The sequence below is a fragment of the Ursus maritimus genome, unplaced genomic scaffold (assembly GCF_017311325.1).
Source record: "Ursus maritimus isolate PB19 unplaced genomic scaffold, ASM1731132v1 scaffold_19, whole genome shotgun sequence".
NCBI lineage: Eukaryota > Metazoa > Chordata > Mammalia > Carnivora > Ursidae > Ursus > Ursus maritimus.
Window position 1 is genome coordinate 51,726,056 of NW_024424341.1, and position 15,478 is coordinate 51,741,533.

The 15,478-nt window shown below is 47.1% G+C and overlaps 1 protein-coding gene across 1 annotated transcript; it reads right to left on the reverse strand.

Moving 5' to 3' along the window:
* Nucleotides 1–1,250: 1,250 nt before the first annotated feature.
* On the reverse strand, nt 1,251–12,865 carry LOC103677390 (cytochrome P450 2B4-like). The gene is made up of 9 exons (XM_008706651.1): nt 12,701–12,865; nt 11,784–11,946; nt 11,543–11,692; nt 10,733–10,893; nt 10,163–10,345; nt 9,065–9,206; nt 8,089–8,276; nt 5,467–5,608; nt 1,251–1,742 (listed from the first exon to the last, which is right to left on the reverse strand). Exons 1-9 carry the CDS (start codon nt 12,863–12,865, stop codon nt 1,531–1,533), a joined length of 1,506 nt encoding a protein of 501 aa, XP_008704873.1. The 3' UTR covers nt 1,251–1,530.
* Nucleotides 12,866–15,478: the final 2,613 nt, after the last annotated feature.

Below are 15,478 nucleotides of genomic sequence, written 5' to 3' on the forward strand. Positions count from 1 at the left end.
CAGTCTCCCTTCTTCTGAGCACTGAGATGAAGCACCTGCCTCGGGTTGAGACAGAGAGGATGGAACAGGGAAGGGGAGCTGACTGGGTGACTGGGACCCCCTGTCCCCACATCCATCCTCTCGGGCATAGGAGCTAGCTACCCCTCCCACCCTTTTCCGTGAAATACTCTCACTCCCGACATGCCTTGAGTGGCCCCTCAGCATGGGACAGGAGGAAAACCAAAGCACGGGGCTGATGGGACAGCATCCCCTCTCCACGGCACCCCAGTGTCAAGAGCTAAGCCTTGGGAGTCACTGGGCTCTGGTATGTCAGGCTCTGCCTTCAGGACAGTGACTTCACCTTCTGGGGGATTTATTTACTTTTTTAAAAGATTTTATTTATTTATTTATTTATTTATTTATTTATTTATTTATTTACCAGAGAGAGAGAGTGCGAGAGAGCACAAGCAGGGAGAGAGGCAGGCAGAGGGAGAAACAGGCTTCCCGCTGAGCAGGGAGCCCAGTGTGGGGCTCGACCCCAGGACCCTGGGATCACGACCTGAGCCAAAGGCAGACGCTTAACGACTGAGCCTCCCAGGCGTCCCAGGATTTATTTATTGTCAGACACTTCAATGGTACTCACTTGGTGCCAAGCCCTGTTCTAGCCACTCTGTCCGTACTGTCTCATTTAATCTTCAGTGCCGCCTGTGAGGACTGTCTGGGAGGGAAGGCTGGCCCTGTCCTTCCAGAGCCTCAGGCTGAAGGCAGAAACTGAACACCAGCTTTCCATTCCCAATGGAGAGGGCCACCCTGCATGCAAATGTCCACAGTGGCACCGTTCACAAGAGCCAAAAGATGTCAACAACCCACATGCCAGTTACCAGATGAAGGGATAAACCAGATGTGGTGTTTCCATTCGGCAGAATATTATTCGGCCCTCAAAAGTACAGAGTTTCCTTTGTGGGGATGAAAATGATCAGACGCTGGACAAAGACAATGGTTGCATGATACTGTGATTGTACTAAATGCCACTGAATTGTACACTTAAGATGGTTAGTGGTTAATTTTATGTTATGTGAATTTTAGCTCAGAAAAAAAAAAAAAGAGCATGGCAGCACAGATAGCCATTGGGTCCAGAAAGAGCGGAACTTTATTTTTACCTCACTGGTTTTCATGGATAAGATCAGAGAAATATGAGAGATGTTTTAAAGTCACACAGTACAGAGGCTGAGGGCTGAAGTGGTCTTTTGAACTCCAGGAAGGAACTGGAGGGTTGGGGGGTGGTTGGGTATAGGTGTGGGCCTCAGTCTCCCCAACTGTGCTATGGATGGTGATGATGCCAAGTTGCTGAAGGTAATTCTTGGCCCTGAAGCCCAAGGTTTTACCCTCCATCAACAGTGCAGGCCATCTGGGGATGAACAGCAAAGACAGCAGGCTGGACAAAGGAGAGACTACAGAAGGGACTTTCCCCAGGAGAGAGTGAGCAGGGAGGAGTCAGAACACCTCCACAGATGCCCTGTGGGCAGAGGTGGGGGCTAGAGGGAAGGGATCTTAGGGGATCTGCATCCCTGGTCCCACTCCCTGGCGGGGCAGGAAGCAGAGCTGGAACTCGGGGGGCATTTTCAGCAGCCCGTTCCTCCGGGACGTGATGTCAATGTCTTCCAGGGCCTTGGGAGATCCCAAGGTGAAGTTCTGCAGCACCGAGGTCAAGATCAGGAAGAGCTCAGAGCGGGCCAGGCTCTCACCCAGACAGAGGCGTCTTCCTGAGGACGTGATGGGGGGGATGTGTCATTGGGGGAGCCCTCAGGAGCACTCGGCTGCCCTACTCCCATTCTCCCAGGACATTTGCATGCTCGTTTATGTAGATTTACATGTGAGGTAGTTCTATTCTTGTCCTCAATACCAGCAACAGCAGTGTGTGCATTCCTGTTTCTTTCTGGTCCCACCTCTTCTCAGCCTGTCCTATACTGTGCCCTCCTCTATCTCTCTTGACCCACAGTCCTTGCCTGTTAGTAGTTCTTTATCTTTCTCTGTGTATCTCTGGTTAAGTATATTCTCAGCTCAGCCAGTTTTTGGAGAAAATGTGCAAATAGTGGGAAAAATCTTGCTAGTGTGCCCTGGATATGAGAAATCTTGAGAGAGAGGTAGAGGGGAGCTGAAGCCTCTGAGGGCCTGGGCCTGGGCCAATATGCAGTAGGCGGGCCCCAGTACTGAACAGGCTATTAAAACACAGAACTACTTCTGAACCCTCAATGTCCAGCCGCTGCTCCAAGCTTCTGAGTGTCCCACTCTTCTGGTCACCTTGGCCTCCTCCAAGTCCCCAGACCTACCCACAATCAGCACTTACAGCATAAGCCTCCCAGACCCAGTCCCCACACCCCAACCAGTGGCAGTTCCAATTGGTCGGTGGGCCCCATCATGCTTAAAAAACATTCAGAATCGCACCCCTGCCTCTCCTATCTCCCTGCAGAATGGGGTCAACCACCACAAAAGTGTCCCATCCAGATGGAGCCCTCAGTGTCCTCCTGACTTCAGCACAGGCTTGTGTCTACTGGCATCACTAAGGGTGGGCGGGAAACATGTCTCTGGGCTGGGCCACAGTGTGTCCTGAGTCCTGATGGCCCACACCCTCAGTGGGAGAGGGCGGGGGCCCAGAAAGCTGCCTTTCACAGTGTGGTAAAGTGAATGATCGTTCACAAATAGCCATGGCCCGTTTTTGGGTGCATGAAACATCTCTGCGTGTTGGGTTTGGATAGGGATTGCTTTGTCCAGTGAAATGAGGGCTGAATTGATAGGTGTTGCTGATGTTCACGCATGTCAGGATAGGCTCCAATTGCCCCCACCTCTACAGGACTGTGATGGCCTGGGGTCGGCATGTTGCCTGAGCGTGAAATTAACCTGTTGGCCTTAAGCTGGGATATTCAGGTTGTTTATCACAGCCTCACATGTCCTGCCTTGCCTCTCTCATTCCAGCTCTATGGGACCGCGTGATTCAACACTAAGCCATCTACTAGTTTTTAAACAGATCAAAGGAGAAAAACAACTTGACCATCATGACAGGAGCTGAAAAGATATTTAAGAATACCCAAACCAAATCCTGATTAAAATGTTTAAATATGGGGGGCACCTGGGTGGCTCAGTCAGTTAGGCGTCCAACCCTTGATTTCGGCTCAGGTCGTGATCTCAGGGTCCTGTGATCGAGCCTCAGTCAGGCTCTGTGCTCAGCACGGAGTCTGCTTGAGATTCTCTCTCTTCCCCTCTCTCTACCCCTCAGCCTCCTCAGGCAAGCATGCACTCTCTCTCTTTTCAATAAATAAATCTTTATAAATGAAGAATCTGATGTAAAACAGAGGAGAAAAGGGTCTTTCCTTAATGGGATTTAAAAATTGAGAAAGAGATATGATAGAATAACCAAAAATATCTGGAAAGGGCCATAGGCAGCAATAAGCTTAATAGAGAAAAAGAAAATATTCCTTCTTAAAGTTAAGAATTAGACAAGATCGCTCACTATTGCTACTATTATTTAACATGATTCTGGAAGCATTAGCCCATGACATTAGGGAAAACAGGACAACATACGGATTTAACGTAAGAGAAAATTACATCAAAATAGTATCATGTGCAGATGTTAACACCAATTACCTGGAAAACCTAAGAGAATAAATGAAAAACTGTTCTCACTAAAAGTAATATAAGGAAATTGTCCAGTTTTGACAAAAATATCCTGCCTTAAAAAGCCCACTGGATTTCTGACGTACTAATTAGAACAATTTAAAATACTATGTTAAAAGAATGCCATGGGCTGAATCCCAACCCCCCCCCCATTCATATGTTGAAGCCCTACCTCCCAGTGTGATGGTATTTGGAGAAGAGGACTTCCAGAGGAACCTCTGTTTCAGTGAGGTCACAAGGGTGGGGCCTGTATGATGGGATTAGTGTCCTTGAGAAAAGAGGAAGAGACACCAGAGCTCACTCTCCTGCCGCAAGCCAAGAAGAGAGGCTTCACCAGAACCCAACCATAGATCTCAGACTTCCAGCCTCCAGAACCGTGAGAAAATATGTTAGCTGGTTAAGTCCCCCCGTCTATGTCATTTTGTTATGGAAGCCTGAGCTGAGGAAGAGAAGACAAAGAGGCTCTATGAACAATAGCCACCATCTCCTCCCGTGTTTCTTAGAAATAAATTTAGCAAGAAACATGCAGAACTTAATTAAGAAAGCAAAATTCCAAGATGCCACCAGGTCATACAAGAGTTGATTCAGTGGACACACTCTCTAGTTTTGTCTGGGATATCTCAAGTTTCTCAAGTTGTCAAAGCTATCCAAATTTACTCTGTAAAATTCCAGTGGGATTTTTTGAGACCTTGAAAAAAAATTCTAAAGTATTTCCTGGAAGAAAAACAAAACATGTTACAAGAACCATGTAACTATCGGAGAAAGAAGAGTAATGGAGGGGGACTAGACCCTGTAAAATAATAGAACTTATTATACAAGTATAATAGTCCAAACAGTGTGGGATAACTAGAGAAGACCCATCAGTGAATCAATGCGGGTATGGGTCAGTGTAAGTAAGCCAGGAATAGACCTAAGGAGATGTAAAATGTTAGCATATGATAAATTTCAAGTCAGTGACTAAAAGTTGAATTAATTGATAGATGAATCAAGGCGCTTGTACAACTATAACAGTGAGTGAATATTCCTCATATTTTTTTGTCCTAAGTGCATCCTGGGCCTCATTTTAGTCTGAGGCTTGGATTTTAACAACTGGCTAAAAAGAAATAAAGCAATTCCCTTTCCTCTTTTCCCTTCCCTACTGTTCTCTTTTTTCTTCTTACCTTTCCTTTATCTGCCTACCTATTATCTATCTATCTACCCATCACCTACCTTTGTGTGTGCATATATTTAACAAAAAATTTGGAAGGACATCCTCTGTGATGTTAACATGTCCGGGTTTTGGAGCTCCTCTCTACTTGCTAGATGGGATGCTTCCCAAGTCGTGAATCAGTTAATAACACCTATTGGACTTTTTTTTTTAAACCAGTCTGATTTTGGTAGTGAATTACAGGTGATTTTCAATTTCAATTTTATTGTCTCCTTGCTTGTATAAAAATTAGAAATAAACTATAAAGTTCTTTTTATTTTGAAAGAAAAGCTCAAATGCCTTTCTCAATTCTAGGCACACCACAGATGCTCAATGATGGATCATTCATTTGTCTGTTCTTTGTGTGAGAATGTGAGGGTATGTGTGTCTTTGTTTCTCCCTTCATCTCCATCATTGACTTAGTCTCTCTCTTCCCCATTATACTCCCTCCTTTTCCTTCTCCCCACACCATCTCTGTCTCTGTGGATTTCTTGCTTTTCCCTTCCTTCAGAATCCTCATCTTTTCAAAAATCTTTACACAGTGTTTGGGGTTGGACAAAGGGAGAAAGTCACACAAAGGGGAGGTGGTGAGCAGGAGCTCTCAAAAGGTGAGGAAGGACCCAGCTTACCTAGGGAGAATGGGATAAAGGCTCCCTGTGTCCTGAAGTTGCCCTCTGCATCCAGGAAGTGGCCAGGGTGGAAGGCTTCTGGCTTCTCAAAGTGGCATGGATCATGGAGGACAGAGCTCAGGATGGGATACACAGTAGTGTCCTACGAAAGTGTCAAAGCCAAGAGTACCCAAATGGGCGTGAACAAGGAGTGGCTGAATCAGCTAGGGTACATCCACAATTGATTAATAATCAGCATCATCGATTGTACAGGTCTACAGTTGGTGGCTGATATTTTGAATAATTTTGTCCCATTTGGTTAATAGTTGTGTCTCAAGCCTTCCAGGTATCCCCACCAACTACCCCGTCCCCTCTTCCCCAAGATCCTTTGGATTTCTCCATAATCCACATTTGGCTCAGCAGAAGCCTCCAAGGATCCAACTCAAAAACAAGAGCCAGGATCTACCAGCATACTTCAGACATATTGCACGTGTGCTCCCAGCCTACTGCATTAAAGTGGGTGGTGCAATAAAGTGGATCAAATGAATTTTTTGATTTGTCAATGCATACAGAAGTTATGCTTATACTATGCTGTGGGCTATTAGGTATGCAATAGCATTCTGTCTGGAAAAAAGTTTAATAATTAAAATTAATTAATTTCAAAATACTTTATTGCTAAAAAAGTGCTAGCCATCATTTGGGCTTTCAGCAAGTCATAATCTTGCTGACGAAGGGTCTTGCCCAATGTTGATGGCTGCTGACCGATCAGGGAGGTGGTTGCTGATGGTGGGAGTGACTGTGGTAATTTCTTCCTCCCTCCCTCCCTTCTTTCCTTCCTTCCTTCCTATCTTCTTTCTTTCTTTTTCTTTCTTTCTTTCTTTCTTTCTTTCTTTCTTTCTTTCTTTCTTTCTTTCTTTCTTTTTCTTTCTTTCCTCTTCTTCTTCTTCTTCTTCTTTTTTTTAATTAAAATAAGCTCTATGCCCAGCATGGGGCTTGAACTCATGACCCTGAGATCAAGAGTCACAGGCTCTACTGACTAAGCCACCTGGGTGCCCCTGGTTGTGGTAATTTCTTAAAATAAGACAACAATGAAGTTTGCCTCATTGATTGACTCTTCCATTCCAAACAGTTTCTCTGTAGCATGTGATGCTGTTGGATAGCGTTTTACCCACAGTAGAACTTCTTTCAAAATTGGAATCAGTCCTCTCAAACTCTGCCACTACTTTATCATATAAGCACATGAGTATAAGAATATGTGATATCCTAAAACCTTTGTTGTCATTTTAACAATCTTAATATGTGCATCAAGAGTAGATTCCATCTGAGAAAGCCACGGATCACAGATCACAATAACAAATTCATTAATAATGAAAAAGTTTGAAATATTTCAAAAATTACTAAGATATGACACAGAGACATGAGATGAGCAAATGCTGGTGGAAAAATGACACCAAGAGACTTGCTCGATGCAGAGTTGCCACAACTTTTATCTGTAAAAACACAATATCTGCAAATTGCAGTAAAGCAACACGCAATAAAACGAGGTGTGCCTGTATTCTCATGGGTTAGTGCCCATTAGGTGATTAGATATTGTGAATATTACCTCCAGGTATACCTATGCTTGGGAACGTGTGCAACCACAGAAAAAGTGAGTTAGAACTATAGATATTGACTTGAAAATACACTGACAGCATACTATTGTTATAGCATGAAAAAAAAGACACACACACACAAACACACAATAAAAGATACGCAGCACATTGCGATGATATGCACATGAAGACAGGAGGGGAAGGAGACCTGACACTGGACACACAGGTTGCAAAGTGATAGATAAAATATGAACCGGATTGGGGCACCTGGGTGGCACAGTCAGTTAACCATCTGACTCTTGGTTTCACCTCAGGTCGTGATCTCAGCGCCGTGAAATCGAGCCCCACATCAGGTTCTGTGCTCAGCCCAGAGTCTGCTTAGGACTCTCTCTCCCTCTCCCTCTGCTCTTCCCCCCTTGCACGCGCTCGCTCTCTCTCTCTCTCAAGCAAATAAATAAACCCTTAAAAAATATAAGCTTATCTGTGTGTGTGTATATATGGGGTACATGTCCATATAAACTTAAAGAAATTATGGAAAGAGAAACACCAAATTTTGAATGTCTTCTCATGAAGGAAGAAGGTAGGGGAGATGACAAAATAGCTTTTTGTTTTTAAAAGACAGGTCTATTGCTGGGGCGCCTGGGTGGCACAGCGGTTAAGCATCTGCCTTCGGCTCAGGGCGTGATCCCGGCGTTGTGGGATCAAGCCCCACATCAGGCTCTTCCACTATGAGCCTGCTTCTTCCTCTCCCACTCCCCCTGCTTGTGTTCCCTCTCTCGCTGGCTGTCTCTATCTCTGTCGAATAAATAAATAAAATCTTGAAAAAAAAAAAGACAGCTCTATTGTAATACATATTTCAATAGTATATAGTTTTTTCCCAGTGTATCCAACATCTAATAAAGGTTAAAAAAAAAAAACAGAAGGGAGAGGACTTTTCTACATTTCTAAATTCTCTCTCCCTCCCATAGAAATCTGGAAATAAAAATTCTCATTGTGGTCCATCAACCAGAGACATGAACCATAAGACTAGACCAAGATCCTGTGGCCTCACCTTAGGGAGATGATATCCCCGGAAGTGAGTGTCCTTGATGACAGAGCGGGGAATACCAAGGGGGATGACATCACCCAATCTCTGAATTTCGTGGATGACAGCATCTGTATAAGGCATTTTTGCCCGATCTTCAAGGGCTGGGAGGTGGTGTGAGCCAATCACTCTGTCAATCTCCATCTGGACTTTCTCTAAAAATGATAAGTATGGAAGGAGAGGGTAACACCAGTGAATGCCAATAACAGTGGGCTCAACAAAGTCACATGAAAGATGACCTGCAGACTGGGTGGGGAGGCGTCTTGTGAACTCTTTCCTAAGATGTTGGGTTATCGTTCCTTCTCAATGAGAGGATAATGGGTAGAAATTCATTTAACACTTAAGGCTACCTTTTTCTTTTTTCTTTTTTTTTTTTTTAACTAAAAATGGGTGTGGCTGGGACTGGTGTCATATCCTTTTGTCCCAGTGACTTGTTATGTGATCTTGAATAACCCACTTCCCCACTCTGGCCCTCAAATTGATTACCTGTAAAATAGGGGCATTTGATTAGGTAAGAGTTTCTGCAATCTGATCTGCAGACTGTCGGCCTGAGAACCAATGCAGGGGCTTTTTAATTAGTTGTAAATCAGCAATATATACTCCAAAGAGTCAAGTTCTTTGTTAACCTCAAAGTGTTCTGTTAAGAGCCATGTGCTTTTGTAGACTGCAAAATGGTTTGTGAGTGGTACTCCTTGTGGCTGGAGCATGCTTCCTAAACCATAAGGCATTTTACAACTCACTTTATGTACTTTATAAGAATGAAAGCACCTTTCAAACCATAGGGGCTTCACTGAATGAAAAACATTTTGTAAACTGTAAATTACCCTGTCAACTTCAAAGCGCTTTGTTAGCAGCAAAGCTTTGTAATAAGCTACCAGTCTCTACAGGGCTGCAAGACCCTCAACTCTTTCTGCCCCCGCCCCCGCCCATAAGCCCAGCTCACCTAAAACGCCAGGGTTCTTAAGAAGGAGTAGAAACCCATGCAAGAGAGTGTTGCTGGAGCTCTCCGTGCCGGCGAAAAACAGCGTGAAAACCGTGTAGACAAGGTTCTTATAGTGGAACTCACTCTCAGGATCAGAGCTCTCCTGGGGATAGCCACAGACAATCCTTAACATCTCCCCTTGCGAAGATTCTCAACTTTTGGGTCTTTTCTCCCTGCCCACTTCCATGTTACTCTCAGCCAGTTCTTTCTTTTTTTCTTTTTTCTTTTTTTTTTTTTTCCTCTTGGTATTTCCTTTTTTCTCTATTCAAGGCCAACAATGTGGCAGGAGGCTGGGCTTTGGAGCCAAATTGCCTAGGTTCAAATTCCAGTCCTACCATTGGCTAGTTGGGAGTCTTTGGGTAAGGAGCTTAACCTCTCTATGCCTTAGTCATCATCTGGGGTTGTTTTGATATATGTTTGTAAGTACTCAATAAATGTTAGGGATTAATATTTTTTGGTTGCTGTTATCCTGTCTTTGGGTGTCTTGCTTTCCTTGCAGTTCTCCATCCAGGGGTGATACTGAATATTTAACTACCAGCAAGGCGCTTACCAGACCAATCAGAACGGACACAAGCCTCTGACCAACCAGAACAGACACAAGCCTCTGACCAATCAGAACAGACACAAGCCTCTGACCAACCAGAACAGACACAAGCCTCTGGCCAATCAGAACAGGCACAAGCCTCTGGCCAATCAGAACAGACACAAGGCTCTGACCAATCAGAACAGACATGGGCCTCTGACCAATCAGAACAGACACGGGCCTTTGACTAATTAGAATGGGAGGAGGTAGAGGAGGGTCTCGAAGACCCCCTGTGTGGGGCAGGTGGTAGCGAGGTCTTTTAGCTGCTACTTCATAACATGCGTTCCAGGAGAGCCTGGGGAAGCTGAGGAAGGACTGGGAGGTGGGAAGGGAGGGTGGACTAGTGGCTTTCTTACCAATCCATACGGAAGTATTTCAGCGTTTAAAAATCACACACATCATACCCAAATATATTAGTTCAGTGTCAGTAGTGTGCCCATCACTCTGTTTCCCACCCCCCCCCCATCCAGCTTGGCCCTTGTCTTGTCCATGCGGACCAGGAAGGAATCAATGAAGTCCTTCGGGGCGCTGGGGTCCAGCATTTCCCGGTGCCTCTCGATGCTCTCAACGACAAAATCTTCCATTTCTTGAATTTTGCTGTACAAGCGAGTGTGGATGCCAGGAAAGTGTTTCAGGATGCCGGAGAGGAGTTCAAACATCTACAGGGAAGCAAGGAGGTCCCAGAGTCTGTTCTCTCTGGGCTGGTGCTGCAGGGTTGAAGTTGTACCCTGCATAGCACAGCAATAGCTGAAGGGCTTAATTCACCCCCTGGTCTTGGGGAATGTGCCTCCCAGTTGAGCAAACATGCACACAGATACACACACTCAGTGGTGCGTGAAGAGATGCCCTCTGCCCCCATCATACTTTCCTCTACTGAGATTTCTTCTCTCATAGGCCTCCCTTTCCTGAGGCCTATTTCTTCCCTCCAGTCTGACTCCTTACCTTTTGATGCCTTCTTACACCAGTGTTAGGACAAAAAGCATCTGATTTTTGCCCAGGGTCCACCCACCGCAATTCCTGGCCCACCATGGAAACTTTGGCTTCACCTGGCCGTAGAAAGAGCTGGTAATATCGGAGAGATCATTCATTAAATGTAGCAAGTGTAGGAATCTGGGGTCCTGGTAATTAAAGCGCTGGCCAAGGATGATAGTACAGATGATGTTAGCCATGGCGGAGTGAAAGAAGAAGCTGGGATCCAGATAGGCCCCTGTGAATAGGAGTTCTGTCACAGTGGGGCCCTACATGGTCCTTCTGGGAGGCTCTGACCTGACTGATGCCATCTCAGCTTGGTTGGTTGGTTTCTTTCTCTTTCCCTTGGCCAGCCTGACTTTCGCTGGGTCTCTTATCACGCCTTTTTCTGGACATCTCGGGCTCTGCGTCCCGTGGTTTTCTTGGGCTCTGTCTGGATCTGGCTTTCTTGGTGCACCTGTGTCTTTCTCTGGTCTTGTCTCTGACTCTGTTTGAGAGTCAGCCCCTTCTCTGTCTTCTCTCTTTCCGTGTCCCTGTCTTCATGGCCCTCTCCTTGGCCTTGCTGTCACTTTGTGTCTCCCCTGACTCTATGCCTCTCTTTACCCTTTTCTTTCTAAGTCATTTCCTTATACTTTCTGCTTCTGGATCCATCTTTGTCAGTGTCCTGGGTTTTCCCTCTGACTTGCTTTCTCTGTCCATCTGCTCTGCCTTTTCCTCTCTCCGTCCCTGTTTTCTTCACTCTCTTTCTCTTTTTCTGTCTCTGTCTCCTTCTCCCTTTCCCTGAACTTGTCTCTGCATCTCTCTGTCTCTGTTTCTGGGTCCTTCTGTCCCCATCTCACCTACTCCCTGCCTGCCCGTCCACCCCCTGCCCCGGCCCCTGGGCTCACCCCGGGATTTCCGCAGCTCCTCCACCAGACACTGAGCCTCCTCCTGGATTTGCTTCTCAATGCTCTGCCTCCCCATCCCGAAGTCCCTCATGGTGAGCTGAGAGAATTGCCGAAGGGCCTTCCAAGACTTTCCATTGGCGAAGACCACACCTGATTGGTGGGGCATGGAGGGAAAGGTTGGGAGGACACCTGAGGGGTCCCCTCATCTTTTCCCCACTCCCCACCCCCATGCTCCACGCACCTTTTCCCCTGAGGATGGGATCAATGATGGCGATGTGCCCACGGCCGGAGAAAGCCTCAGCCTGACCCACCAGAGCCTCTTTCACTGCCTTGTACCCGCACAGGATGACAACAGGCCGGGGTCCCAGGTAGACTGTGAAGACGTCTCCGTATTTCTTCCGCAGCTGTGGAGGCAGGGTCCAACTCTCAGTCTCTCACTCAAGAGAAGAGTCTCCCCTCTTGCCCCTGGCTCACACCCTCAGCCTAGCCTAACCGCCACCACCCGTCCCCACTGAATCCCTATCTAGGAAGAAGGGAGACCCGAACTCTGTGGCCTCGTCCAAGCCTCCCTCATATGCCCTTGCCTCAAATGTTCTCCTCTCTCAGCTTTTCCAAGACTCTCCCAGCTTGGAATTTTAAAAATGACAGATTTGGGGTGCCTGGGTGGCTCAGTCAGTTAAGCATCTGCTTTCAGCTCAGGTCATGATCCGGGGTCCTGGGATCGAGCCCCACATCGGGCTCCTTGCTCAGCAGGTGTTCTGCTTCTCCCTCTCCCTCTGCCCCTCCCCTGGCTCCTGCTCGCTCTCGCTCTCTCTCTCTCTCTCTCTCAAATAAATAAATAAAATCTTTAAAAAAAATAATGGAGACTCCTCACACGTGACCTCTAGTACTCTCCCTCTCAACTGCTCCTGGACACAGCTCAAAGCCTCACGTCTATCATCATAATTTCTCCCTCCAGTCTACCTTCCTTGCATTCCTTCTTATAGGAATTCCAGAAGCTTCTCTCATGCACATATTGGGCCAGATGGCAGATGGAGGCTGGAAGAAGACAATGCCCAAGCTGGCCTGTGAAGTCCCAACCACAGTTTGAACCCCAACGGCCTTGCCACCTGTCCACTCACCTCCTGCTTTCCACCCTCTTTCCCCTCCCCATCTCACCATCTGGAAGGTCTTGAGAAAGCCCTGGTGGTCTATTTGCAAAATGTTCCCCAGGAAGGGCAGAGGCCAAGGTCCTGGAGGGAGGTGGCCCTGGGAGGCTGGGTAACCCCAGAGTAGCAAGAGGCCAACGAGGACAGTGAGAAGCAGGAGGGCTGACAGTGCCATGGTCCTGGCTGTGTCTGCCTTCCATCCTGCCGTCCCTCTTTAAAGGGAGGCTGCTCTGTTTCTTGTCACTTTTTTCCCGCGTAGTTGGTGGGGGCGGGTGTGTCATAAATCTGCCTTGAGACAGCTCTTAGCAACTCTCCCACGGCAACAGGGAGCCCAAAGGTGACAGGGACTACAGAAGCCAGGACGTTTAGCATCTCACATGGTCCCAGAGCCAGCTTTCTATTGGCCTCTGGCTGGCTGGAGGTATCTTAGCAGGCAATGCCCTTGAACCTGGAATGCCTTCCTGAAAGAAGGGTAGTGGTGCCAGGTGGTGGAACAAGTAGGGGCTGGTGAGGGATCATTGCACCACAAGGATGGCTTTTGGCCAGTTTTCTCAGAGGGTGCCGTTGCATTATGAGGGACTGAGAATATCTGGAAGGCAGAATTGGTGCATCCTTGTTCTTGGGAACAGGGATTTGTTCTGGGCATCAGAAGAAAGTGAGGTATAAAGAAAAAGGTAAGGTCTGATGGGGGAAGGCTAGCTCCTTGTTGGGTGCATTTGGGATTGCCTGATTCAACCATCCATCCATCCATCCATTCATCCATCCATCCATCCATTCCTCAGCAACTATTCTGCATTCTTGGAGCTGGCATGGCAGTGAAGAAGTTCTCACTTTCCAGAAAGATCCCTAGTGACCTGACAATAAAAATGGCATGGATCACCATCTGACCAGGGGATGTCAGGCTTTGGATGTTTATTTGAGTGTCAGGGGGATTGAAGGGCACTATCAGGGAATCCAAGGCACCAGTTCAGAATCATGCAGCTCAGGCAGCCATGGGCCAGGGAGGCCCTTACCCAGAGGGAAGCAGTAGGGAGAGTCAGTGGGAATGAGGACAGCACGGCAGTGCACAGCAATGGTCTATGATGTGGATGAGCCTCAAAGATATCGTGCTGCGGGAAAGAAGCCAGACACGACAGAGCACATAGCGTATGATTCCATTTACATGAAATACACAGAATAGGCAAAGCCACAGAGACCGAAAGCAGATTGGTGGTTGCCAGGGGCTGAGGGAAAGGGGGAATGGAGAGTGACTGCGGACGGGTACAGGGTTTTCTTCTTGGTGATGAGAATGCTTGGCGCTAGAGAATGGTGGTGGTTGTACAACATGGTGTATGAACTCAGTGCTGCTAAATTATACACTTTAAAATGCTTAGTTTTATGTTATGTGAATTTCGCTGGAATTTTCAAATATATTGGGCAGGGTGGGTGGGGCCAGGTGAAGATCTGAGTTTGCGAGCCAGGGAGAGAGAGTGTGAATCTTGTTCCTCCACTCCCAGCCACTTGACCTGGGACAATTGCTGCCAGTGCTTGGCCTTTGTTTACTCATCTGTAAAATGGGCATGATCATCGTCCCCACCCCATGGAACTGCTGGAAGGAGGATTCAAGTGAGATCACGTATGCACAGCTCATGGAGCACAAACAGTTGCTACACGAAGCTGGTGGTAGTTCTGAGGAAGGGAGGAGTCACTGGGGGAGGCTGTAGCCTGGGAGGCAACCTGAGCCAAGTCCCCATCTCTTAGCCCTCAGCTTTTCTATATACACCACATCTGGAGCTCTGTTAACAGAGGAAAGGAGACACTTGCATGAGTCTTTACAAGAGCTGCAGAATGATGGGCTGAGATGAGGTGGCAGAGAGGACTTTCCCAGGGACACAGCACCAAGGAGGGGAAGGACGCCAGCTGGCCATGGGTCTCCCAGTGGCAGGAAGATGAATAGAGAGAGGCAAGGAGCTGTTCTCTGCAGAGGTGGGGGTACTTCATGATCCTGAAATCCTTTGAGCCCCTTCCCTCAGCAGCCTCCACGAGCCAGAAATCTGATCTGGTACACTGGGGGCACTCTGCCCACACCACTCTCCCGGGGGGTGAGGTCAATGTCCTCAGGGGCGACGGGGCTGGCCACAGAGAAGTTCTGGAGGATGGTGGTGAAGAAGAGAAATAACTCCATGCGGGCGATGCTTTCCCCGAGACAAATGCGCTTCCCTGTGGGCACAGAAGATCACCAGTGTGGGCATGGAGCCAATGCACAGCCTTTGCCCTTTCACGTCCCAAACCCAGATGTCTGTGTCCATTGCAACAGATTTGTATGGGATTTACCTTGAACCTGCATTTCTGGGTCAACTTTTAGGGCATTCCTGGGCCCTCTGAAACCAGGTGCAAACATTTGGGTGGATGGGCCTTGCACATTTTTTAAGGAGAGAGTCTGTAGCTACTGTTAAGATTTCCAGAGGGTTCGGTGGCCCCCAGAAAATAAAGGCACACGTCTCGTTGGATGTGTGTGTGTATATGTGTGTGTCTGTCTGTCTGTCCGTCTGTCTGCCTCCACTGTGTAAGTGTGTGCACATTTCTGACAACATTTTTAATGTCTTTCATTTCTAATATGGGGAGAATAGTACCCATCAAATAGGGCTCTTGTGAGGCTAAAGAAATTAATATTTGTAAAAATTCTTAGACTAGCACCTGGCTTGTACTATGGATACTATAGGTGGTTATTGCTTTGTGTTTCTTTCTGGGTGTGTGTGGTGGGGAGTGTGTGTGTGTGTGTGTGTGTGTGTGTGTGTGTGTGTGTGTG

Excerpts from the sequence above, each read along its gene's own strand:
- LOC103677390 (XM_008706651.1), bottom strand. The coding sequence starts at position 12,865 with ATGGCACTGTCAGCCCTCCTGCTTCTCACTGTCCTCGTTGGCCTCTTG. Across the intron at positions 10,894-11,542 it reads GGAGCTGCGGAAATCCCGGG|GGGCCTATCTGGATCCCAGC; the intron begins GTGAGCCCAGGG and ends TCCTATTCACAG. Across the intron at positions 8,277-9,064 it reads TAAGAACCCTGGCGTTTTAG|AGAAAGTCCAGATGGAGATT; the intron begins GTGAGCTGGGCT and ends TATCATTTTTAG.